Source organism: Mytilus galloprovincialis, chromosome 10 (assembly GCF_965363235.1).
Source record: "Mytilus galloprovincialis chromosome 10, xbMytGall1.hap1.1, whole genome shotgun sequence".
NCBI classification, from domain to species: domain Eukaryota; kingdom Metazoa; phylum Mollusca; class Bivalvia; order Mytilida; family Mytilidae; genus Mytilus; species Mytilus galloprovincialis.
Genome location: NC_134847.1, coordinates 70,463,642 through 70,489,069, shown reverse-complemented (window position 1 = coordinate 70,489,069; position 25,428 = coordinate 70,463,642). Strand labels below are relative to the sequence as shown.

General features: G+C 32.2%; 1 protein-coding gene across 6 annotated transcripts in view; it reads left to right on the top strand.

Annotated features, from left to right (window-relative positions):
• Window positions 1-22,498, top strand: part of LOC143048265 (uncharacterized) — a 60,046-nt gene extending 37,548 nt beyond the window's left edge. For 3 of the 6 annotated variants that reach the window (XM_076221844.1, XM_076221845.1, XM_076221843.1), the window contains one exon: window positions 20,524-22,498. In XM_076221844.1, coding sequence (XP_076077959.1) covers window positions 20,524-21,469 — 946 coding nt within the window. In that variant the 3' untranslated portion in view covers window positions 21,470-22,498. The other 3 variants (XR_012969774.1, XM_076221846.1, XR_012969775.1) reach the window with 3 other exon arrangements.
• The last annotated feature ends 2,930 nt before the right edge of the window (window positions 22,499-25,428 follow it).

Below are 25,428 nucleotides of genomic sequence, written 5' to 3'. Positions count from 1 at the left end.
GTTGTCATCAGCTCTTCTACTGGGAACATCCACACTTTCTACCTTCTCTCTAGCTACATGTTGTCATCAGCTCTTCTACTGGGAACAGTCACACTTTTTACCATCTCTCTAGCTACATGTTGTCATCAGCTCTTCTACTGGGAACAGCAACACTTTCTACCATCTCTCTAGCTACATGTTGTCATCAGCTCTTCTACTGGGAACAGCCACACTTTCTACCATCTCTCTAGCTACATGTTGTCATCAGCTCTTCTACTGGGAACATCCACATTTTCTACCATCTCTCTATCTACTTGTTGTCATCAGCTCTTCTACTGGGAACAGCCTCACTTTCTATCATCTCTCTAGCTACATGTTGTCATCAGCTCTTCAACTGGGAACAGTCACACTTTCTACCATCTCTCTAGCTACATGTTGTCATCAGCTCTGTATACTGCTCCTTCTTCCGCGGTATAACTTTTCACATCTCTTCTGAAGGAACTGTTAGCTCTTCTACTATCATCTATCATGACTTCTGTGACTAATCTACAATGTCTGGGCGTAGGGTTGTCTGTACACATTCAGAAAACACAAGTTGCTTATCAATGTCGGCTCTCGTGTTCTCTTATAAATTAACATAGACAAGATCTATAAGTGAGACTCACGACTGATATCGTCAGTCGGTTCTTAATTGGAGTAATTGTCATTTGACTTTTACATATTTTGTTTTAGTGTTTGAATTTTATCTTGTGGAATAGTCAGTTGATTCCTTATACGAGTTATGAACCACAAATGACGCATTTTTTCACTTTCTTTTCTTTTCTCCTGAAAAATAGATAAGATGGATAGAAACTTTAAAAACCAAAAATGCTCAACACGACATGATGTACACACTGTTAAGCTAAAATGTAGATGAATTTATTAGTTGTCTTTTTCTAGGAAATGTTGTGATTATGTGACGATTTTAACCTTTTTGTGTTTAGGGTAAACACTATAGAATTGAGAGAGAATCGCATTAGGAATAAAATAATATCACCAATACAAGTTCAACAGAAAGAGATTTTAGTCAAAAGTAAAATTCTAGTTTCAAATGTACGAGAATGTCCATTCACGAAGGTGCACATAAACATAAGTGAGTGGCATGGGTCTTTAGTTAAATGACTTGTTTCGGGAAAGTGGACAGTCAGATTACTGAAATCAATACGCTATCTCATTTAGATTAAACATGGACATTTTTTTTACTTTTGGGGGAGAGCGGCGTGGTCTGTGATGGGTGAGTATCTTGTGACTGTTGGACGTTTTCTTATAGCGCTTTTGGAGCCTTCCGCCATTACTATGATTGGTGCTCGTGCTGTGATGTATATGTACAGGAAATATGATTGACATCAGTAAAATGTGTACTAATATATTGTATTCGTTGGAACTATGTAAACATTGCATACTATTTGATTGCATACATATTCATTTAACTAGTATAGAATATTGAATTTGAAATGTCCTTCCTTTTGCTTTTATTTTTAAAATTTTGCACAACAAAGGTAACCATCTGAATTTATGTCTCGTTATCGTTGATAAAATTTTATATTTGAAGTCTCTGCCATCGGATATTTCAGGGCCCAAAAGGTCTAAACGAACGATTTAGATGTTTGTTTACATATTTGCTCTTTTAAAAAAATCCCTGTTCAAACTAGCGCTATTGCATGATATGGTTTGATGCTCACTGTTCGGGATATATTTTTTTTTAAAGTTTTTGTCATGTCAAACTTTTGGCTCGAATGTACCGATATCCTAACTTTAAATCCTTGATATTTTTTACATAATTTGAAGTCGTTACCTTTCACTTTTATTCATATTACTGCTAATTATGCCAATCAAAGTGGAATTTAAATTATTTTCCAGCACCAATCAAATGAAGTTATCATTTCTGAATTGTTGATTCAATATTGATAAAAAATAATTCTTGTTTATTAACTATTATATCATAAGTTAATGCAGATAATTCATCTATTATTTAAATTCTATAGATAAAAGCGTGTTTCTGTCCCGAAACGGAAATTAAAAACATGAAGCTAGTTCTTCACATGCAATGGAAACCGTCATTAAAAGAGGGACGAAAGATACCAAAGGAACAGTCAAACTCATAAATCTAAAAACAAACTGACAACACCATGGCTAAAAATGAAAGACAAACAAACAACAGCACACATGACACAACATAGAAAACTAAAGAATAAACAACACGAACCCCACTAAAAAAACTAGGGGTGATCTCAGGTGCTCTGGAAGGGTAAGCAGATCCTGCTCCACATGTGACACCCGTTGTGTTGCTTATGTTATAACAAATCCGGTAAATAGACTAATTCGGTAGGTCACATTCATGAAAGGGAAGGGAATTGTAGTTACGACGTAAGGAACATATCCGATATCATTTGTGAAACGGTTATTCCATAACGGTCAACCAACTCGTGATGGCGTCCGTAAAATTTACGAAGGAATGATTTCAACTTCACCATTTCGAACTCTTGGTTTAATAGCTTCCTTGTGAGCAGCAACCCTCTATCAAGGAAATAATGATAGGAAATACAGGCACGGGAATATCGTATCAATTGGGAGATATATACCCCGTATGCAGGTGCTGCTGGGATGTTGCTACTTAAAAATGGAAAGTTCACAATTGGAAAGCTGAAATCATCTCTTTTGTCGTAAAGTTTTGTTTTCAACCGACCCTCATTGTCAATTTCTAGATGTAAGTCAAGATATGAGGCCGACTTAACTGTATCTGTAGTATCCTTTATCTCTAGCATGAGATAGATGAGTTCCACATAGTCACCAAATTTTGAATTATTTAGTGAAAGAACATCATCTTTATAGCGGAAAGTAGAGTTAAAGGATATTGCTAACTTCTTATCTTTCTTCCTAAGAAGTTCCTGCATGAAGTCAGCCTCATAATAAAAAAGAAACAAGTCAGCCTCATAATAAAAAAGAAACAAGTCGGCACAGTTTGTACCCATTGGAATGCCGACAGTCTGTTGAAAAACACGTCCTCCGAGCGTAACAAATATGTTGTCAATCAAGAAATCAAGCATCTTGATAATATCAGTTTCAGAGAATTTTTGTTTGAATCAGAGTGATCCTTTACAAAGTAGGATTTATTTAAAAGATATCTTCAAATTTATTACAGTTAATTTGCTAATTCTATAAAATATTTCAACTCCGTATTTGTTCTAACTATAATTCTGTATATCAACTATTGGTCCCTTGGGGGTGTTGATAACTTCTATTTGCATCAGTATTTTACAATATTATAAAAGATATTGAATAAATGATTTGTTGAAATTGTGAACACTATAAAGTATTTATCAGATATTAAAGTGCCAAAATTATTGGTTTAAATGTTTGTTTCAAAGCAGTGTTACTGAAAACATATTTATGTATGACTGAAAAGAGCAAATTTTGTTTTACATTGATCCAATTTTGAGAAAACTTCAACTTGATATCCTTTATCCTATAAAGAAAACTATTTAAAACAATGTTTCCTAATTTTATTTTCTTCTACGTTGATATGTACTTAATTTTACACCAACGTCATTTAAAAACTAAAACATGTAAAACATCACAAAATTAATATACTATACTGTACATGTAATTGACCAAAGATCAAATAATTTTCATAAAAAAGAGTTCGTCGTAGACGTATGATTTTACTTGCTAGAATTTAATAAAAAGTAATACTTCGCATCCCTACTTGAGGCGATAAAACAAAGCAATCATTGAAAGTAAGAAATGCAGAATTCAAATCAAAGTACTGTGTCAAGGCAAAAGAACATTGTCCAAATTTTAATGTAAATTTTGCAGTGAAACTAGACAGTGCGTGTCCAAAAACATTAAATCGTATCTGAAAATTTCCAACCTTTTTGCGGTGAATCTAAAATCCTTTCTAATGAAGTACTAAGACAATCAAAAGGAAAATACATTGCATGCATTTGGCTTTAACAAGTGATTCTTAACAAATTTACATTTAATACAAAATATTGAGGGACCTGCGGAGAATTATCAGTTAAAACATTATCTAGAATACCTTAAAAAAGTTATTAATTCCTATAACATAATATAGATAAGCCATACCGTTTTTTTTTTTTTTTTTTTGGTGTTAGTGCAACACGGAAGGTACATTCTTTTTCATGCATTACCAGTGCACCTTATTCATTTTGCGCGGCAAAACGAATTGTTCAATTTTTGAAAAAAAGAAAATGATCGTCCCGTTATGCTTTTGATAGCGCAATAAGATTTGTATTGCGGATTGATAATAACATACGTATAAACTAAACGATTTTTCTCTCAAGAACGAACAATTATAGATCGTTTTTTTTATATTTCTAAGATGAATACATTTCAAAAATAGAACTGTAGCTTAGTTCGTGTGCTTCGAAATAGCTTCAACATATTCGAAACTTAGTCAACTAAAAAATTGTAACTTAATAAAATGAATTGGAATTCATACGTGCGATTAAATTTATTAAGAAATCTATAAATATGTAAATGAGTATAGCATAGGAAAGTTTCATTGCTTTTATCCATATAAATAGTAACGAAATTGATCGTTGTCTGTGGCTGTAGAAAATGTAGTGCGAGCCTTAAGAACAAAGAGTCCACATAGACAAAAAGTGGTGTTCAAAATGGGATTTATTTTAGTCGTCATTTGAGGGTATGTCAATACATTCTGTTACTTCTTTTTAACTTAATCATCAATTTTATACTTGCAAATTCTAATATAAAACCGTTTTACAACGCTTGTAAATTATTTATACGGTTTCAATGATCATGAAAGAAGAAATTTTAATCACGTTTAAATCCTCAAGAGAATTTAAGAGGCCACAACAAATCGAAACATATTGAAGAAATGTCATATTTTTGTTTACAAATGATTTATAAAACAGATGTAATGCATTTTAAAGAACCATTATTTGCTTTTTACAATACTAGTTTATGTGAGTGATAATAAAGACTTAAATTTAAACATTTTAATTGTGTTGTACATGTAGTACACTATTGTTGTTATGAAAATATTTAATAAGATATCGGGCAAGGAACACTGTCAGTCTGACGTACCAGGCCACTGAAAAATACGTTTTTAATATTATTTATAAATAAGTGGGTTTGAATAACAACGTCAATATGGTGCTTCTAAAATGTGTTTTATTCTTTAGGTAAGGTCGATGCCAAGCTGTTAATTAATAAGAAGGCCGTTTAAACGGTTCATTCTCATTTATCCAACTTTTTTAAAATTATAGGTAGTACAGGTAAAAAAAAAGTTGGATAGATGAGATCAAAGATAATCAAAAAACAAAGGGTTTTTCAATTAGAGTTTTGGTTGAATGACAGGTGAAAAATAAGACTGAAAATTATACCCGGATTAAAATTTCTGTAGTATTATTTAGCATAGCATGTTAAAATGTGCAATATATTGTCATAATATTATAGGGTTATTGCATGAATATTGGGGAATATTGTCCCGAGTAGAATTTTATATATCACGAGCTTGCGAGTGCAATATATGTTCTACGAGGGACAATATTCCCCAATATTCATGCAATAACCCTTTTATTGTATAGCAATATGATATTTGAAAATAAAAATTGGTTTAAACTAAGATTTTGTCGTTAATGACGTCATGAATTTTGAAGATTTATTGCACTAGTGCAATATTAGAATTTATTGCACGCTTACTTTTGGTTACGTTCTGTGGGAAATATTATATTGCTATACAATAATATTCTATACTCTGTAACTACTGTTCTCTGCGGTCTTTTGTTTGTCATATATTGTATATACTTTCATTTGCCATAGCATGTATATGCTTCTTGCAAATAAAGTATTCATTCATTCAACTGACATTTAGTTAGTGTAATGTAAATCATTTAAAAGTATTTTTAAGTTTTTTGGGTTTTTTTTACTGTTAATTACAATGTGAATTGGATAGAAAAAAAATCAGTTGCACTTTTATTCATGAAGAGATTGGTCAATGAGATGAAGCTTTTTTTTTGTGTAATAGATCCTCTTCATTCATTTTTTTTTTGTTCTTCAGACCAAATGATCCAAATGGGACAAACTATAAGTTGAACACGTTTTACTACACAAAAACTGAACAGAACAAAATTCACACAACATATATATATATATACACACAAAATCAAAAGCAATTCATGCACAATGGTTATAAAATACTGGCACAGAAATATCAATAGCACACCGTGACTAAATGAATGTTCAGTAGATTCACACAACATACAATGGCACTAAAGAAATGTTTAGAAGATACTGTAACACACATCATACATTGTTTTTAAAAGTAATGCAAGCATAATGGTAAAAAAACGTAGCACACACTAAAAGAATGTTCAGTAGATCTTCATCCTAGATAAAGTAGGTGGGATACTGCATGAGTTTAGTAATATACGTTGATCTGTCCTTGCTGTAGTCTATCCTTAAGTTGGGTCAGTCTGTTGTCTATGTTGCGGTATTTTAACTTGCGAGTCTTGCGTTTTTCCTCTTCGGCGTACTGATCATTACCAGTTGAAGTTTCTACATTCTGCTTGAAAGTCGATGTTTTGTCTGGTGGCGGGCTGCCTAAGTAGTTCAGTATTGCGTTGAGGATACAGTGAGAATTTACAGGCAGTAAAGGTTGGTATCTTTTCTACAATCTGCCTGGTGTCTTCGTCCCATTCCCTGCACCGGAACTGTAGTATTTCACTGTCATAGAGTGTGGGTAGTGGGTCTAGGCATGAGCGTGCTTTCTCTGAAAAGTGTGACAGGAATAGCTTGGTTTTGATATCTGTATGTGATGGTGGGTGGTTCTGGTCTCTTGGAAATCTAGTAACTAGATTATCTGTGGTGTTAACGTTGCCAGGGCAATCCATTTCTGTACATTTCCAGTATTCAAGTTTTGCATCTCTGCCCTGTTTTCTGGTCTTAACACAATATATGTAGCTTGGAAAGATTTCTGGGTACTGTTACATTGTTATAACTTTTAACTCTTGGGCTTGGGTTGTGAAAAATGTTGAAATTTTTGCATTGGTTAGCAAATATGCTCCGTGTTGAATGCCGTACCTTGACCTAGAATGGTTTACTTTTATAAATTGTTATTTGGAAAGAGAGTTGTCTCATTGGCTCTCATACCACATCTTCCTATATCTTTGAATGGGTAACTTAATGGTGTTCGAGAAATAAAGAATCTTGAATCTTGATGAACACGAACAATTTAATTTGGTAATCACCTTGAATCAGCACCACAATTAAAAGTAAACTGGTGTCCCATTTATTCTAATGTTATAACTTGCACCTATAATTTAAAAAAAAGTAATAAAGACAGTCATATTTACTTTCATAAAATGTTAATATAAAAATATTACTGATTTTTGGGTTTCTTCTGTATAAATGATGACTTATTTATTATTTAGAATATACTAAATTTTATTTAAATATAAAATGTAACCAGTTTACTATCGCCCATTATATATATTTTTTTTAAATAATATAAAAACATTGAGGAACAAATCTACTGTCAAATTTTAGAGAAAGACACCTTAATATTACTAAACAAACAACCCAATAATTAACAAAAATAAAAAGTTGGCTAAATGAGAATACCTTATTTTAAAAAGTTGGATAAATGGGAAGACACCGTTTAAACAAAGATCAATATATTATTTGTGACACTTTCTGAATTAGTGATTAATAACCATTGGGCAAATCACACCTTTGAGACCTCAAATCTACCAGCAGTGGCAATTATTAATGAGAATCCAAAGTTTAATTTTTGTATAGATGTCCGTTTTAGCAGGTTTGACTCTTACATGTAAATAAATGTATTCATTCGCTCTAGAAAACAAAATCCTTATTGGTATCTGCTGTTTCTGCTTCAGTTTTTGTAAAAGAGGGACGAAAGATACCAGAGAGACAGTCAAACTCATAAATCGAAAATAAACTGACAACGCCATGGCTAAAAATGAAAAAGACAAGCAGACAAACAATAGTACACATGACACAACATAGAAAACTAAAGAATAAGCAACACGAACCCCACCAAAAACTAAGGGCGATCTCAGATGCTTTGGAAGGGTAAGCATATCCTGCTCCACATGTGGCAACCGTCGTGTTGCTTATGTGATAAAAAAGTCCGGTAGGTCACATTCATGAAAGGGAAGGGGATTGTAGTTACGACGTAAGGAACATATCCGATATCATTTGTGAAACGGTTATTCCATAACGGTCAACCAACCTCGTGGTGGCGTCCGTAAAATTAACGAAGGAATGATTTCAACTTCACCTTTGGAACTCTTGGTTTAATAGCTTCCTTGTGAGCAGAAACCCTCGATCAAGAAAATCATGATAGGAAATGCAAGCACGGGAATATCGAATTAATTGGGAGATATATATACCCCGTATACAGGTGCTGTTGGAATGTTGCTACTTAGAAATGGAAAGTTCACAATTGGAAAGCTGAAATCATCTCTTTTGTCGTAAAGTTTCGTTTTCAACCGACCCTCATTGTCAATTTCTATATGTAAGTACAGATATGAGGCCGACTTAACTGTATCTGTTGTATCCTTTATCTCTAGTTTGATGGGATAGATGCGTTCAACATAGTCACCAATTTTTTAATTATTTAGTGAAAGAACATCATCTATATAGCGGAAAGTACAGTTAAAGGATATTGCTGACTTCTTATCTTTCTTCCTAAGAAGTTCCTGTATGAAGTCAGCCTCATAATAATAAAGAAACAAATATGCAAGAAGAGGGGCACAATTGGTTCTCATTGGAATGCCAACAGTCTGTTGAAAAACACGTCCTCCGAACGAAACGAATATTTTGTAAATAAAGAAATCAAGCATCTTGATAATGTCAGTTTCAGAAAATTATTTGTTTGAATCAGAGTGATCCTTTAAGTAGGATTTATCCTTCCCTAAGACAAGATACTTGTATCTACGTTGGCCATTCTTTTTATGAAACAAAACAATACCAACTCTTTAAATTTGGTCTTTTAGTTTGGAATGTGGAATACTTGTGTAAAGTGTAGAAAAGTCAAATGTTTTAATACTTGTGCAAGATGAAAGAGAGTTAGATTGTATACGTACTCTAAAACATGTTTGGAATTTTAAGTATCCACATCTGATGCACGCCACCTCTAGAATAGGCAGTTTCACAATAACTTTGAAGCCCGTCTGTGATTGCTGATAAAATAGATGTTAATAATTTAGAAAGAGGTTTCGTGGAGCAATTGGAAGACCCAGCAATATACCGTTGTTTGTAAGATTTATGTGCAAAAAAAAAAAGGAAAAAAAGTAAAATATCAAATGTAATGATCTCAATGTTTTCTGACAGTTTTGTAATCAGGGAATTGTAACATCTATCATAAATTGTGTTCTTGACAAAAACTACACTTGTCTCATTTTAAATGTCATCAAATATGTCATTCCAATTATTCCAGTTAATTCGTAAATAAGCTCAGAAAATATTACTCAGTGTTAAAAATGATATTCTTTTGTACTGGTAACCTATGAATCAAATGCTATTAAAATGACTTAAAACATTCATTATTAATAAAGGGAGATACACTTGAAAAGCCAGTATAAGGTTTTCTAAAGAAGTATTAATTTTTTATCCAGTACTTTGTTTCATATGAGAAAACACCCATAAATATTGTATGCCATGTTTCCCAATAGACAACCAGGTTAAGAAGATCTTAAAAAAAAATCCAGATTACATTTAAATAACTTATGAATTATAGCAATATTTCAGTTTGACGTTTTGCACGAAATGCATCGCCTGACTGATAACAATCATTAATGCTGTTTAGACATCTTTGTTGTAAATACATTTTTTACTTGACAACGAGTTCCTGTGATATCAATATTTAATAATTTTAACAGACTGTTGGAGCATAGAGATGTTAAAAGATGCACGTACATCTCTGTCGACATTATTAAAGCTAAAGACTGTGGATCTTTGTAAAGTAGGAGAATATTTTTGTGAGTTAATTGATACTGTATGTCTTATTATTTTTATTGACAAAGGTAAGGTCTTTACTTCGTAACAATTTAGATGATCGCGTAAAAGTTAAGCCATTAAATATTTAGACCAATGACTGATAACATCACTGAGATTAAATTGTAGGCGCCGAGTGTGGGTTTTGTCTGTATTTACAAGATGGAGAAAACGAAACACGCCGAAAAAATTATAGTTTTGTCCCCCCACCCCTTTCCAACAGAAAGGCCAGTTTGGGAATCATTTGAAGATACTATATGGATTGACCACGATTGAACCACTAAGTTGTAAATAAGAGCAGTACAGTGTAACAGATATGTGTGTTTCTAAATAAAAGGCACTTTTTCGTCATGAATAACGGTCATATTCTTTTTTTTAATTCATTGATTAAGCGGCATCAGTTCTTTTGCGCCAATTACTGTTTTTCAGGGGTATCATTTGCGCCAAATTTTGTTTTCCAAATGTATCAATTGCGCCAATATTCGGAACTCATTTGCGCCAATTTACCTTTACACATATCTATCATAAATATATTAATGAATAATATTTATTCTTATTTTTGGCTTAAAAAGTATCATATTTTCTGAGATATTTCACCATGAAGAGGAGCATCTGGAGAGAAATGACTTGAAATGCATTAGACAGTCCATGTATAGAGAGAGAAGAACACTTATTGCTTTACTGAATATTTATTACAGGAATGACTGTAATATTTTTTCTGTCTATGAAGAAATAACATAAAAAAATTGGTGTACACTGAATAACGCGCGTAGCGGGTTAATACAGTGTGCACAATATTTTTATGTTATTTCGAATAGACAGAAAAAATATTACAGTCATTTCTTATAATTTAATTCTAAATTCCATTTTAAACAGTAGAAAACCGTGAAAAAACGTTGGTGACGTCACGGTCACATGACTAAATTATGTCTATGGGCTGATAACAAAATAACGTCATCCAATCAGAAGACGCGTTACATCCAAAATTAAATTATTACAAGATATGCTGCAACAGCAGTAAGAAGAAAGTATGTAATTGTTTCAGAAGAGGAAACATTTGCCGTGTAAACTGCCGGTTCCAAGTCCGAATAAAGGAGGAGGGAAGACATTTTTCTTCTAATTGGCGCAATAGTATGTTTTAATTTTGGCACAAATGATACCATGTAATTTTAAAACAGGTGGCGCAAACGTAGCATTGGAAAAAAAATGTTGTGGCGCAAAAGGACGCATTTTTGGCGCAAACGGATCTCTCCCGATTAAGTTAACCTTCTATTAAAATCAAATCGTTTGTTATAATCAAATAAATTTCGGATAAACGGATACATTATGCTTCGTCAGCTTAGAACATTTTGAACGAATTCTTAAACATTCAAGTGGGTAGTTGTCTCAATGGCAATCATATCATGACACTCAACTTTTAACATACTAATAATTTCTGTGTATCTCTTTGTCGTAATACATTTTGTTAAATAGTTATTACGACTCCTGTCATAATTCGTTAAGTTTGTCACAGTTAAATAATTAGAGTTATCCCTCGTTGGTTTAATATATGGCTAATTACTTTTGCTGTTAATCTATTAATATTATGCAAGAAAGCATAATGTCTTTTATATATGTATCGATTAAAACCATGTTAGTGTGCAATGAATGTCAAAATCGCCTGCCAATTTACATATTTCGAGTCTCTGTGATTGAAATGTCAATTCGCACTATTCACCATTTGTTTATGATCGATCTAAAGATTTCCTTGAGTATAATTTATCTTTTTAAGACTAAATCTCTTGGTATATATGCAAAATACATTAAGAAGATCGATAGAAAAGTATCTGGACTATATAAGAATGCTTTTGTTTACTTAATCACTGCACGAGAATGTTCGTGTTGATAGTAAAACTTAGGAGGAAAAATCTGTCATTCATGGAATAAAAAGTAATCGAATTAATACATTAAAAGTTAAATAGCTGTGGCTAGTTGGTTTATGTAAAAGGTAAGCGATTTATGTTAGATGTCTTGCTTATTTTATATGCGTAATTAAAACTTCCATGGGTATTTTCACCAGTTACAAGCAAGCTTGAGCGTGGGCATTTAGTTATCCTCAGACACATTTGTCTTTTATTTTTTATATAATTTTTACGAAAACAAGTTTGTAAAAGTAAATTTTTTCACAATAGCTGCAAGTCATATCGGTGAATGTGGTATTTTTTATAAGAATTATATGTTCTAACTCTTAGAGTGTTTGACGCATATATATTCTTCATGGTATAATGTATCCTAATTGCAACTTAGGTCTTAAAGGTGCTACGAGGCTTTTTTGTTATAGAGGGTAAACATGTAGGTTTTTTTAAATGACAATCACAAGTTATCAAAGCATTAACTACTTGTAAAAACGTATGTACTCATGAATTCTTTATAAAAAGCAAATATTCGTTATCAATATCAAATTATTGAGGACATGTATATTTAAACAAATAAATTATTTTATGAGAATATTTTTTAAAAGAATCATTGCCGATAAGACCATCTGAGAAAAATGTTTGATGGGAAGAGGCGAGAATGACTTTCTTTTGTTTTTCGGGGATCTGCACATGTGCATTGCCATCATTACTTTTTGTCGTTTTTGGTCGTTTTCTTTTGGGGTTTTATTTGTTCGGGGGAGTTGAGACAGATTCAATTCTTATGGCACACTGTCCTGTTTAAATTACATTCGTCTATATTTTATTTTTCAATGATAACATAAATACATGCAGTTAAGTAAGACCAAGGGAGCAAGTTCCATACCAGGGCAGTCGATTCCCAAAACATCAATATAATAAAAAGACCATGGCTCTTTTTTTTAGAGAGAGAGAAGCGCTTTGATTGTTTTTGGTCAGGTAACATCAAGTTCAAAACCGCTTATATTACAGTTTGGTGATGTCAATTTGGTTTTGGCGGGGGAAATTGAGTATCTGTATCCCTCCAATAGTTATCAACCCTTAACATTGAAGTCTCAAAGAACGATGGCACACAGGTTGAAGATGTGCATATGCTATCAATGAATATATTTGTATAGTTTCGGTATTTTTCCTTACTTGGGGGCTTTGACATTATTCTGCAGAATTCCCAATTTTTTTTTTTTGTGTAATCTGTGCTTCGATTCCTGAAGGGTCTAACCAATATGCTTATAGTTATATTTCTATATATTCAAATATTTATTTTACACCATACTCCCTTATTTAACAAACGTTATATGCAACCCTGAAACTACTATATATTTTTTTTCTCATGAATGTTTCAGAAACGTTTTGTTTATATTTCGTTATTTTCTGTTGAAATACTATCCGCCTAAACATTATTGAGTTACTAAATGTTGATTTTTAAATTAAGTGAGAAAACAAAACAAATGAAAGACGATCAGTTTCATAAATGCTTAATTTTTCTTATCATTAATTAGGCACACGTCTTTGAAACTAAAAGGTATTCGAGATTTTACGATATCTTCAAACTATTGAATAAAACTTTACATAAACATTTACTCATTGTGAAGCAAGAATCGCTTCACTTATATAAAACAATTACACAATCTCATTAAGTATTGTCTGACGCAGTCTTATAGGTCATTAATTTCCTACCTAATCATTTCATAACATTTTCAAAACCATGCAAACATTACTATACATCTAACCTTGGAATCAAAACTAAGAGGACCATTTGTGATTTTATCTTTTGCTACTAAATATCAAGTCTATATGAGTACCGTGGTCGAAACAGTCAGTGCTTTTTCGCATATGTAAGTACTTTTAAAAATGTTATTTCGTGTTTTAAGGGTCGAAAAATATTATTTCATGTTTTATGGGTAGGAAAATGTTATTTTATGGGGTCGAAAATCTTTATTTTATGGTTTTAGGAATCTGAAAAATATTTCTTGTTTGTAAGGTGGTCGGGAAATGTTATTTCATGTTTTAAAGAGTCCGAAAATATCATTTCATGTTTTAAGAGGCGGAGAATGTAATTTCATGTTTTAAGGGCGGAAAATGTTATTTCATGTTTTAAGTGGTCAGGAAATGATATTTTATGTTTTAAGGGATCATAAAATGTTAATTCGTGTTTTGAATGGTAAGAAAATGATATTTCTTGTTTTAAGGAGACAGAATGTTACTTTTGTCTTAAGGGGTCGGAAAATGTTTTCCATGTTTAAAGGGGTAGAAAACCCTGGCAGTTGCTTGTATGTCATTTGCATGTAACCAGTACTTCCCTAGTCAGGAGCCTCTGGCCTTTGTTAAAATTGTATGTTGTTTTTTTTTTAAATTTTCCCTCATTTTTATGCTTTAAACATCCATTTTCACTGAACTAGTACACATTTTTTAGGGGCCAGTTGAGGCCCGCCTCCGGTTGCGCGATTGTCTCGTTGCGTTGAAGACCCATTGGTGGCCTTCGACTGTTCCCTGTTCCTTGGTCAGGATAATGTCTCTTTTTCATTTCCCCCATTTCCATTCTCTATTTTATTTGTATTGATCTGAATAGCACTATTCTTTATGTTAGACTACAAAAAAAAATATTACCACAGTCAAATTTCAATGATCAAAGAAGTAAATTTTGGATATTCTCTGCAGGATTTTTGAACTTTTAACGTATTTTTCAGTTAAAATATATTTGCTCTCGTAAAATATTTGCTTTGATAAGTTTAACCTTATCAACGTGCGCTGTAGATACCGGATGAATAATCACTTTCTTTTTGGGTTTATATTGATATTTTTGGTTATCTAGTTTCACAAGCTAGTAATAAGGATTAACCGTATGATACATATTTTCTTATTAACGCAGTGAAAATACATTATTCATATTGGAAGACAAACCCTTCTGTGTGCAAGATTTTGCAAAAATTGATTAACTATGAGTTTTTAAACCTCAATAGATATATTCTTTGTTGTCTCTTATCCGGTTGTGTGCGTTTTTAATAATATTTGCATCTTTTTAATGTCTACTTTGAACAATCGCTATGCATATATGCAAACATTGATTCTTTCATTTGCCACTTTTAAAGAACATTGATATTAATATGGGATTGTCCTATATTTTACGTCAGAGTACAAACTATAAAAGACTTTGTTTTAGTCTGACAGTGGGATACTCTATGCATCAGAGTCTAACACATATCAATAACGAACTTTTTTGAAGTTGTATTATTATACCACTCCAACATAAAATTCGGGACAATATAATATTGATCAAACGCTTTTCAGTATTGTCAACAATGAAGATGAGAAAAATGATTTAATACATGTTCATTAAAGTTGATAGCAATTATTTTTATAATCAAATATGACATTGCCTGACATCTTACATGTAACCGTCGCCAAATGCTACTGATTTTTTTAATAATTTTAAATTAAACACAGAAGGTGAATTCATACAGTTGGTGATCTTATTGTCGAACCTTTTAGTCAATCAATATGTCAAACACTGCCAGCTTTGGTAGTTTACATGCTATTTTATGCCAGATTTTAATCCGAAAATGTTGACTTTGGGATTTTTTGTTTACCGAGGAATATTTGAGAAAGATAATACGAAGGAAAATCCATATTTAATATAAAAAAGACACAATTTTGTATTCCTCTATACCTGCATGGGATTGTCTTCGTGATCAAAATTATGGTTAATTAGGAATTTGTGTTTCGTATTTATTTTTTATTATGAAGTCGTGATTTAAACAGTGATTTACTGAAGAAATAGTCCAGCTATATTGAAACATCTTCATATAAATGTAAGGTAAGTAAATAAATGATACCAGTACACAAACATGATATCCAAGGGTAAGAATATTTGTGATTTTTTTTTACTTTGATTTCAATAATTTTAGTCGAGAAAACAATAGGACAAAGTAAAACGTTTGGAAGAGATGCCAACTTTATTTTATCAGCTGACATAAACTCTTTTAGTACTTGGTTGTTGTCCTTTGTATATTCGCTTGTTTTTTTCTGGTGATGTGCTGGAATTACATATTTTCGTTTAAAACTATGAATGTTTATATATATAAATTGAAAAGTAGAAGTAATATTATCTTTATAATCATCGGTTGTGTTTGTCGTATCAAAGTAGTTGCATCTGGTCTATGTTTTGTCTATTAATTAGATGCCTCAAATAATGAAACAACATTTACCGATGTTCTACTCTGGTTAATCCATAGAGAATATACATGGTTTTCATTCATATATATATACTTACTGAATTTCTCTCGTGTTGATTTAATGTTGCATTGGGTTCAGTGGCAAGTATTTCATATTAAAGATGACAACTATTTATAAGATCTAAAACGTGTATGAACCACAAAACGGGTGGATAACTTTGAAAAGTGGACTTGCATAATTGATCTGGCTTTACAAGATATCATCTGTGGAGTTGGATTTATTTCTAAATGTGCAGTATCAGATATTCCGCCGAATATGGCTTATTCTGGTCAGTCTTAAGGGCTTTTTACCAACATTCTAAGTGACCAATGATTTAGAAAAGTCTGAGGGCTGAACAGAAAAACAAATCAATGATTATTAAACATAAATTGTGTACAATGATATAATCTATAAAATGAACATGTACAATAATAATGTGCAGCTTATTTCGTGATATTTATAGTATAACTAATCGCCGTATTTGAATATCAAAAATAAGACAACGCGTGACCGAACGACGCAGCACGAGTTTAATCCATAGCGGCGTTCGGTCACAAGTTGTCTTATTTTTGATATTCAAATACGGCGATTAGTTATTCTTTTTATTACATTGGCAAATGGCTTTTCTTTATGAAATTAATGTAGAAAATGTAAGGAACTATATCTTTTTCCTACGCATTGACAATTTGTTTTGATCCGACGTTATCGACGTCTTGACAACGCCTATTGTTGTATGACGTCAGAGACTGAAATAACCACGTTTATTTCACATGTGAAATTATCGGTTTTTATCTAACTGGGAAATCAATGTAATTCATTGCAACCAATGTAATAATATAAGTTATCTACGTTCATATCCGTAGGTATGGATATTTTAACACCCTGAAGTACCCCAGTACACCATGAGGCGTAGCCGAAGGGTGTTAAAATATCCATATCTACGGATATGAACGTAGATAACGAATTTATCCCCGGTCTTAGTCCGAATCGGGCGAGTTTTATGGAAATTCGGGTACAAAGTGTAACGCGAAAACAACGTTTTTTTCATTATCTTAAAAAGTTTTATTGAAATTTGGAAATTTGACATATTTTTTACGGAGTGTAGGGTACTACCTTTGGTAGAACCCTACAGGTAGTCAAATATAAGACGTTTTTAATACGGAGACAGATAAACTGGATTGAGTCAAATTTGGCGTTCAATGTTGTGAGCGTTACGCCATAGATGGTGTGACGTCAACGTGGGTCATTTGCATAGCTAGGTCAATAGTCCCATTCCTTGAAAATGTGGCAGTCAAGTGATGCATTTAATAAAATGAGTGTAAATGATTGGCATAATAGGACAAACTCGTTAATGAATTAAATATTTAATTACAAACATCATGGATAATCTTCAGAATTCAATATTTCACAAGGAGCGATCATGGAACTAAGGAAAGCTTGCGTGAAGTTCCCCGGGACAATGGTTAGCAACGTCCGGGGATATGGGTTAGCAACACCCAGGGGCTATGGGTTTTGTAACGACGTGCGTTAACCAATCAAAATCCTAGATATATACTAAGCCGGGGATAAACATGGTTATTGAACATCTCATCTTCTTCGACATGTAACATTAGTTATTACATGCCGCGTATATTATTAAGTACAATCAAATAAATAGGGACAAGAAACTAGCTGTACCTACAAATCACTGACAATGAGCACGTGTTGTCTATGCTCAATTTTGGACCAGATATTGGACCTTTAAAGAATTCGATTTAGAAATGAACCATTGATATGTTGATCACTGCTAAAAAAATATGTTGATTTATCTATTCTAGCTGTATGTTTGATATATGTGTGTTTTCATATTCGCAGTTTGGTTCTATTGGTGAAAATCGTGTTCAGAGTGAAGAACGCAATTGTGTACCTAATTCCCCTTTTGTCCTAATTCCCTTATTGTAACTTCTAGAACGTATTCTATTTTAAATAATCGTTTACAAATAGAAAGGTACATTTTTAATGAACAAAACCTTATCTGGTAATCGTGTCTACTGTTCTGTTTGACTGGCCTTTTACAGTTTTCCCTCTCTATTTTTCTGGTGGTTAACTTGAAACAATGCACTGTATTTATATGATATACACCCTTCGAAAGGTCATCTTGTTTAATCTATTAACAAGTTATAATTCTACTATACCTACCCAGTGTTTAAAGTATCTACGCTTGTTAAAAATATGATTATACTATTTTATAGTTGCATACTATCATACGTAAAGTGTTTTGTTTGTTTAAACTACATGTATATGTTATTTATTATCAATAAGAATAATTTGTGCTTTTATTGTTTGTTAACACACTCATTAAACATCCGAAGCAAATATTACATTATTTTTGTTGTACCGTTGAACTAATACTGAGCAAATTTCACTCTATAACTATCATTTTTGATAATTTTCAAGTTCATATTTCAAAGCTCCTTGACTCAATGTTTGGTCTAATATTATGAAAGATATTGGATTCTTGTAAGAATCCGCAAAACTAGAGTTTCAATAGTTTCATTTGAAAAAAGTTTATTATAAGTTGTGTTCTTTTAATTACAATTTTATTTAAAAATTAATTACGTTAATTAACGATATATTTTGCACTTTTGTACATTTTACATAAAGGCTTGCTAAATCGTTTGAATAAAGAAGCGTGGAATTTACGTCAATGAGACAGTAGCCCAAGAGCACAATAAATACCGAAAGGATACGCTTACTTTCATAGTTACTTGTGTCGAGTATTTTCATTTTTATTTAAAGGTTTTACGATGCATATTGTTGCTTGACTTATTCTTGAAATTTTCATAGGGTAAACATGAAAAAAAGACAAAAGACAATCTTAATATATGGTCTTGCGATACACTGATATGATTCATTTCTGTAGAAGTAACAAGATTTTGGGGTTGAAGCTTCAAGTGGACAACTTTTGTTTTACTTTTTATTTTCTTTCAAGTTCACATTATTAAAATGAACTTGGCTGCGTTTTATTATTTTTTTTATAAATTCTGGAAGCCTACACTTGCAAAATCAAGATTTTTATTAGAATGAAATAAGCTATGTGCAGAACACTTTTATACTGTCCTTAATATGTATTACAGATTTAATATAAAAAAAATACTCATGTCAAATGTACAGTTGTATTTAAAAAGTGTTTTAAAGAGATAAGAATATAACAACAGACAATCAGTGGATACATTTGAAAATAGTACTTTTATTACACTTTGGAATTTTGACATTTTACACTTTCTACTTCTACTATATATATGCAAAGCAGTATCTCAGATCTAGAAATACTTCAATGAATGCAAGTCTTTGGTTAACACGTGACTGAGATAAATTTTGTATGAATATCATTTTTAGATATGAGAAAAAAACCTATAATATTTGTTGATTATGTACAGATTATGTTTCACATTTTTAATGCACATGTGTCGTGATTGGAAAACATTAAAGATAAAACATTCTTTAATACACAAAATCATTGTTATTTACTCCAGACTTTAATTTGGTTATGGATTTTATTTTAAGTTTTACATTTTAAAATTCAAACCTTCCTTGAGGGTTCAACTATTAACCCAAGTATTAAATTTTAATTAAAGTTAATAACAAATTTTACTGAACTCTTTGTTATCCTTCGTGAAGCAAGAATATATTAACAACAAGTACGCGCCGAAAGATGAAGTGTTGACTTGTCTAATATTTACTTATAATAGATATATAGATACTTATATTCATAACCACACAGTAAGTTAATTACCAATATTTTTATAAAACTTTGATCTCTGATGTTAGTTCTATTTGGAATCATCTCAAATTATAGAACGCATTCAAGAATCCTGCATTTTTGTTGACTGCTCTAGTTTTCATATATTTTGAATGATATTACCTTTTTGTTCATCACATGAATGTTGCAAATGAATATAATTCCATATTCAATACGTAAATATGAAAATTGTTTAAACGATTAAAGGTACTGTGGTGGATTGTTAAACATCGATCTTTTTTCAACATGTAATGATTTTCTTTAGGATTTGACGGTAATTTAGAAATAAGCTGATTCCAAGTCGTATAACTGTAATGATTGTAAAGTCAATTAAAACATCTCTTTTGTAATTAGCAAAGATATAACGATTTAAGTTGCATCATGGCAATTAGAGTGAAGCGGAGGTGATCTTCCACAACAAATAGCATGATAAAAAAAGGATTTGTGCTTATAAATACAATGATGGTTGGAACCAACAATGTTAGATACTGAATGAAATTGTCACTAAACTATCTATATATCTTATCAATTTCATTTTAATGGAAGTATGGTATATTTCTGAATTTTCTATTCCAGATTTGGGCCCTTCATCAAAAGACGCCCTGTGACGTCGTACTCGGAACACCATTCGTTCGCGCCATCACCGTCAACGCGTGTGAAGTCGGCTGCCATAAATATGCCTCGTTCACACGTGAGTGTCGCTAGATTCTATGATTGGACTGAGGATCTTGGAGAATGTGTTTCCGTTTCTCAATTTTATAGAGACCTTGCTGCCTATAATAAACTTCAAAATGAAAAAATGAAAGGAAAAACACGTGCAATTGTCAATCCCGGCAGGATGTTTCTTCGTGATAAAGCAGGACTCACAAAAGGAGAAAGAGAGATTATTGAGGGAATTTATAAAAATCGTTGCAATATCGGAAAAGATGAATCAGTGGACAATTCGAAAGAAGACTGGCATTTAGTGAAAAGTCATAAAGATGCCTGGTTAATAGGAAAACATTTTCAGAGGAGTTCTACAAATAAATCAGATTCAGCCTCCGATGGTAAATCTGATCTTGCCAGCAGCTCTCCAACGGACTCGTGTAACAATTGCAATAAAACGGACGAAGGTGCTTTAGCTCCACCCACAACTCCTGACCCGGAAGACAAAGTTGATTCTAAACATTTGTGGAAACGGAAAAACCCTCATAGAGGAAGTCATGGACACCCATTAGATATTGTAGATGGAAATCATAAACATTCAACAAAGAAGGACAGCAAAGATCAAGGAAAAAAGAAATTATATGTTAATGTGTTTTTACCATCAATTTCTGGTGAAGGATTATATGCCCCTCATGACAGTCTTAATTCCAGTTTATCTCTACCACCAACGGAAGGTCCAAGACATCCTATTTTCTCAGAGCATGCGCGAAACATTTTCCGCGAAAAGCAAGAAAAGGCTCGATTTTCAAGAATGAACTCTTCAAGTGTAATGCACTCGTCAACTTTTCCAGCAGCAAACAATGCTACAAGTGAATAGTATGTATTTAAGACAGTACTAAAATGAGTTGTTAGAAATACTGTGTCGACAGAACATGGAATATGATAAATCTGTCGTTTTTAAGTTTTGTGCAATATTCTTATATCGTTTTCATTATTAAGAAATAAGTTGATCTCTGAATAATATAGTGATTATCACAAATAAAATTGAGAATGGAAATGACCAAGCACATTTCCCGGTGTTGAAAATGCCAATATTTTAGTTTGGAATGATAAGTATACATACTGCTGTTGTCTGCTCTGTGGTCGGGTTGTTGTCTCTTTGACACATTCCCCATTTCCATTCTCAATTTTATTATTATATATCAGGAAGGCTAAAGCAACAGCCAACTTGTAAGCAATTGCAAATTGCAGATAACAAATGTACTGAGAGATTGTAATGCTATTTTGAACTTATTTATTTATTGGTTTTATTGGTAGCATCGTATGTCCAGTGAAATGCAGTTTTTTTAAATGAAAACTTCTGTAAGTGCTGTTTATCGTTTAACTTCAAAATATAATACACCTGTCCAGTTATTTACAATGCAAAGTTTTATCGTCCAATTCTAAAAAAAATTATCACAACCTTCATTTTGTTCAAATATTGTACCAGTGTGACTTTCTTTTTAATTTGATTGTTAAGTTTTGAAACTTTCAGATCATTATTCTACTTTCAAGTTTTAGAACCGACACAATTTGGACTTTATTTTCAATTTGAGAACAAACAAATTAAAATTGTGTTTTATTTTATTTTCAAATCTAAGAACTTACACAATTTGTACAAATTACTGTGCCATGATATGTCTGTGATAAGTGTAAGTCTGTGATATTTCATGTTTATCAACTATTTGTTTGTATTTTGTTGTTTTTACTGTATGAATCACAATGCTATAACTACATGTAACACTACGCAATCATGGTTGTAGTTTTTTCATGCACATGAATGTTCCCCTTTAGTATTGGTGCTATCAGAATTCATTGCTCTTATTTATTTGTATTTTGTAATATAATATAGAAAACATAAAATTAAGATGTGTTTTGTTTATAATCAAATGCAAATCAATGAGTCTAACAACCAAAATGAAAGTAGTTTAACATCCCAATTATTGGTATTCCGCAAGTTATCTATATGTACCATATGTGAATTTTCTTAAATTGATTACTCGTCAGTGTGGCTTGATATCAAATACCAAAAGAAGAGATTATGAAACGTTAAATTTAATAAATGCACATTCACCTTTAAAAATAGCAGCTATAGGACCCGGGACAGGCGAACAGCCTGAGGTAAAAGTAAAGGAAACAGAAAAAAAGACAGACAAATAAACAGAAACTGAAACAAAACTTAAGAAGTAAATAGAAATATTAAAATTCCACACTTTCTAAAAACGAGAACAAAAATGCTGATGGTCAATCTTTGGTTGTCTATGTTACATTCATCCAGTGTACAGCAGTATAATCAAGAATACCAAGGAGACATCTACAAATGCTTTTAGAAAAGACATTTTAGCAATTCCCAATGCATAAACACTATTTTTATCTTATTTTCAAGATAATTTGGAAGGATAAGATAAAAATGTTTCTCTTAAAATGATGTTTTTGTATACAACTATCATTTGATAGTAGCTCATTATATTGATCGAAGTTTGATTGTTCTCTGCTTAACGTCAAGTGGCAAATATTTTATTTATATTCAGGACAAAACGAATACAAAAACGATAGTACATAGGATATAAACAAAGACAAACATGGATCGGACAACAACTATGCAATACTTAAAAAAACAAAAAACATGAATAGAATAGAAATTCTCCCTAATTTCTAACATTACTCAAAAGAGAAGGAGGAATTGAAATAACGCTAAAGTTTTAGCAAAAATAACTTCGTTCAGTAATGTCGACATCATAATACAGCTTAACAATAATCAGATTTACATGCAAATGTCTAGGACATTTTTGTTGCATAAAATAGAGGCAAACAAGAGCAAAACAAAATAGAGAACTTAATTGAACAGCCAAAATTGGCAATTATTTTTTGGTCATTTGTTTGGACTTTTTCGCAAGTCTACTGATGAATGGAGTATGGTATTTTTGTCAATACTTTTTTTTATCATTTGATTATTTGACCGCTTGCTTCCAGGTTTTATCGACAATATACCCCGACGTGAAATTGACAAAAACAGAACTAAAGAAATATCTCTCTTCTTTGTAAAGAACTGGGGCCTGTATAATTATGCATTTGACAATATCCTATCAAAATCTTCTGGCTCTTCTTTGGCAAAAGTAATTAAATCCTTGACAGAAGACAATGGCTCACTGATTTCAAGGTTCTCGTCAAATTAAATGCAGGCTAATCCAGACAAATTTCAAGCCATAGAAAATGGTATTGAAACACATAATAAATAATATCTGTGTCTTTAATTTAAAAGGAAGCACCATCAAATTCGACGATGAAATAAAGTTAATTGTAGTGAAAATTGATTTTAACCTTAAATTTAACCAACATATATCAAACATCTGCAAATGAGAGGCTACAATAGGGACAATCAAACTCTCAAGTAGAAAATAAACTGACAACGCTATTGCTAAATAAGAAAAATACAGACAGACAAACAAAACTATACAAAACACAACAAAGGAATTTGATGACTGAGAAACATGAATTCTACCAAAAATGATAGTTACCTTAGGTGCTCCTAAAGGGTACGCAGATTCTACTCCATATGCTGCACCCGTCGTGTTGGTTGTGTTAGTACAAAGCAGGTAATAAGTTTAAATCGGTAGGTCACTTTCTGGAAAAGGTGACTGGATTGTAGTTACGACATTAGGAACATATCCGTTACCATCATTTGAAACGGTCAACCAACTCATGATGACGTCCGTAACACTTACGTAGGGATTATTAGATGGATGAACTTTACTTTCCTCTGGTTAGATGATGTTTTCTCACTAAATTATTTTAAAAACGGTGATATCTTGAACGCATCTATCCAATCGAACTAGAGATAAAGGATACATCATATACAGTAAAGTTTTCCTCATATCTTGACTTGCATCTAAAAATTGACAATGAGGGTCGATTGAAAACAAAACTTTACGACATAAGAGATGATTTCAGCTTCTAATTGTGAGCTGTCCATTTCTATGTAGCATCATTCCAACAGCGGCTGCAGAAGGTAGTTTCACAATAACTTTGAAGCCCGGCTGTAATTGCTGATAAAATTGATGTTAATTATTTAGAAAAAGAGGTTTCTAGGAGCATATGGAAGACCAAACATATAAATTAAAGAACACGTATGTAGAAGAAAAAAGGGACGAAAGATACCAGAGGGAAAGTCAAACCCATAGATTGAAAATAAAGGCAAAAGTAGTATACCGCTGTTCAAAATTCATAAATCGATAGAGAAAAAACAAATCCGGGATACAAACTAAAACTGAGGAAAACGTATCAAATATAAGAGAACTACGACACAACAGAGACCGAAACGTAACACACACAGAAACGAACTATAATGTAACAATGGCCATTTTCCTGACTTGGAACAGGGCATTTTATGAAAAAATGGTGGGTTGAACCTGGTTTTGTGACATGCCAAACCTCCCGCTTTAATGGCAGTGTTAATTATAACATTATTAATAAAATGACAACATTACACGACAGGGTTACAATAAATAAACAGATAAATGGGAGAAAATATAGGACAGAGAAACAAACGAATAATAGCCATCAAAAGGTATCAGGTTAAAAAATATTTTTATACGCCAGTTGCGCGCTACGTCCACACAAAACTATGCTCAGATGAAAAAATTTGAAAGCCATAACAACTACAAAGTTGAAGATCGCCGAGGACCAAAATTTCCAAAATGTTGTGAGGCCAGGGTTATCCGCCTGGGACAAAAAACATCATTATTATCAAGAATAATACATAGTTTTGCAAACAGTAAATTTTATAAAATGACTATA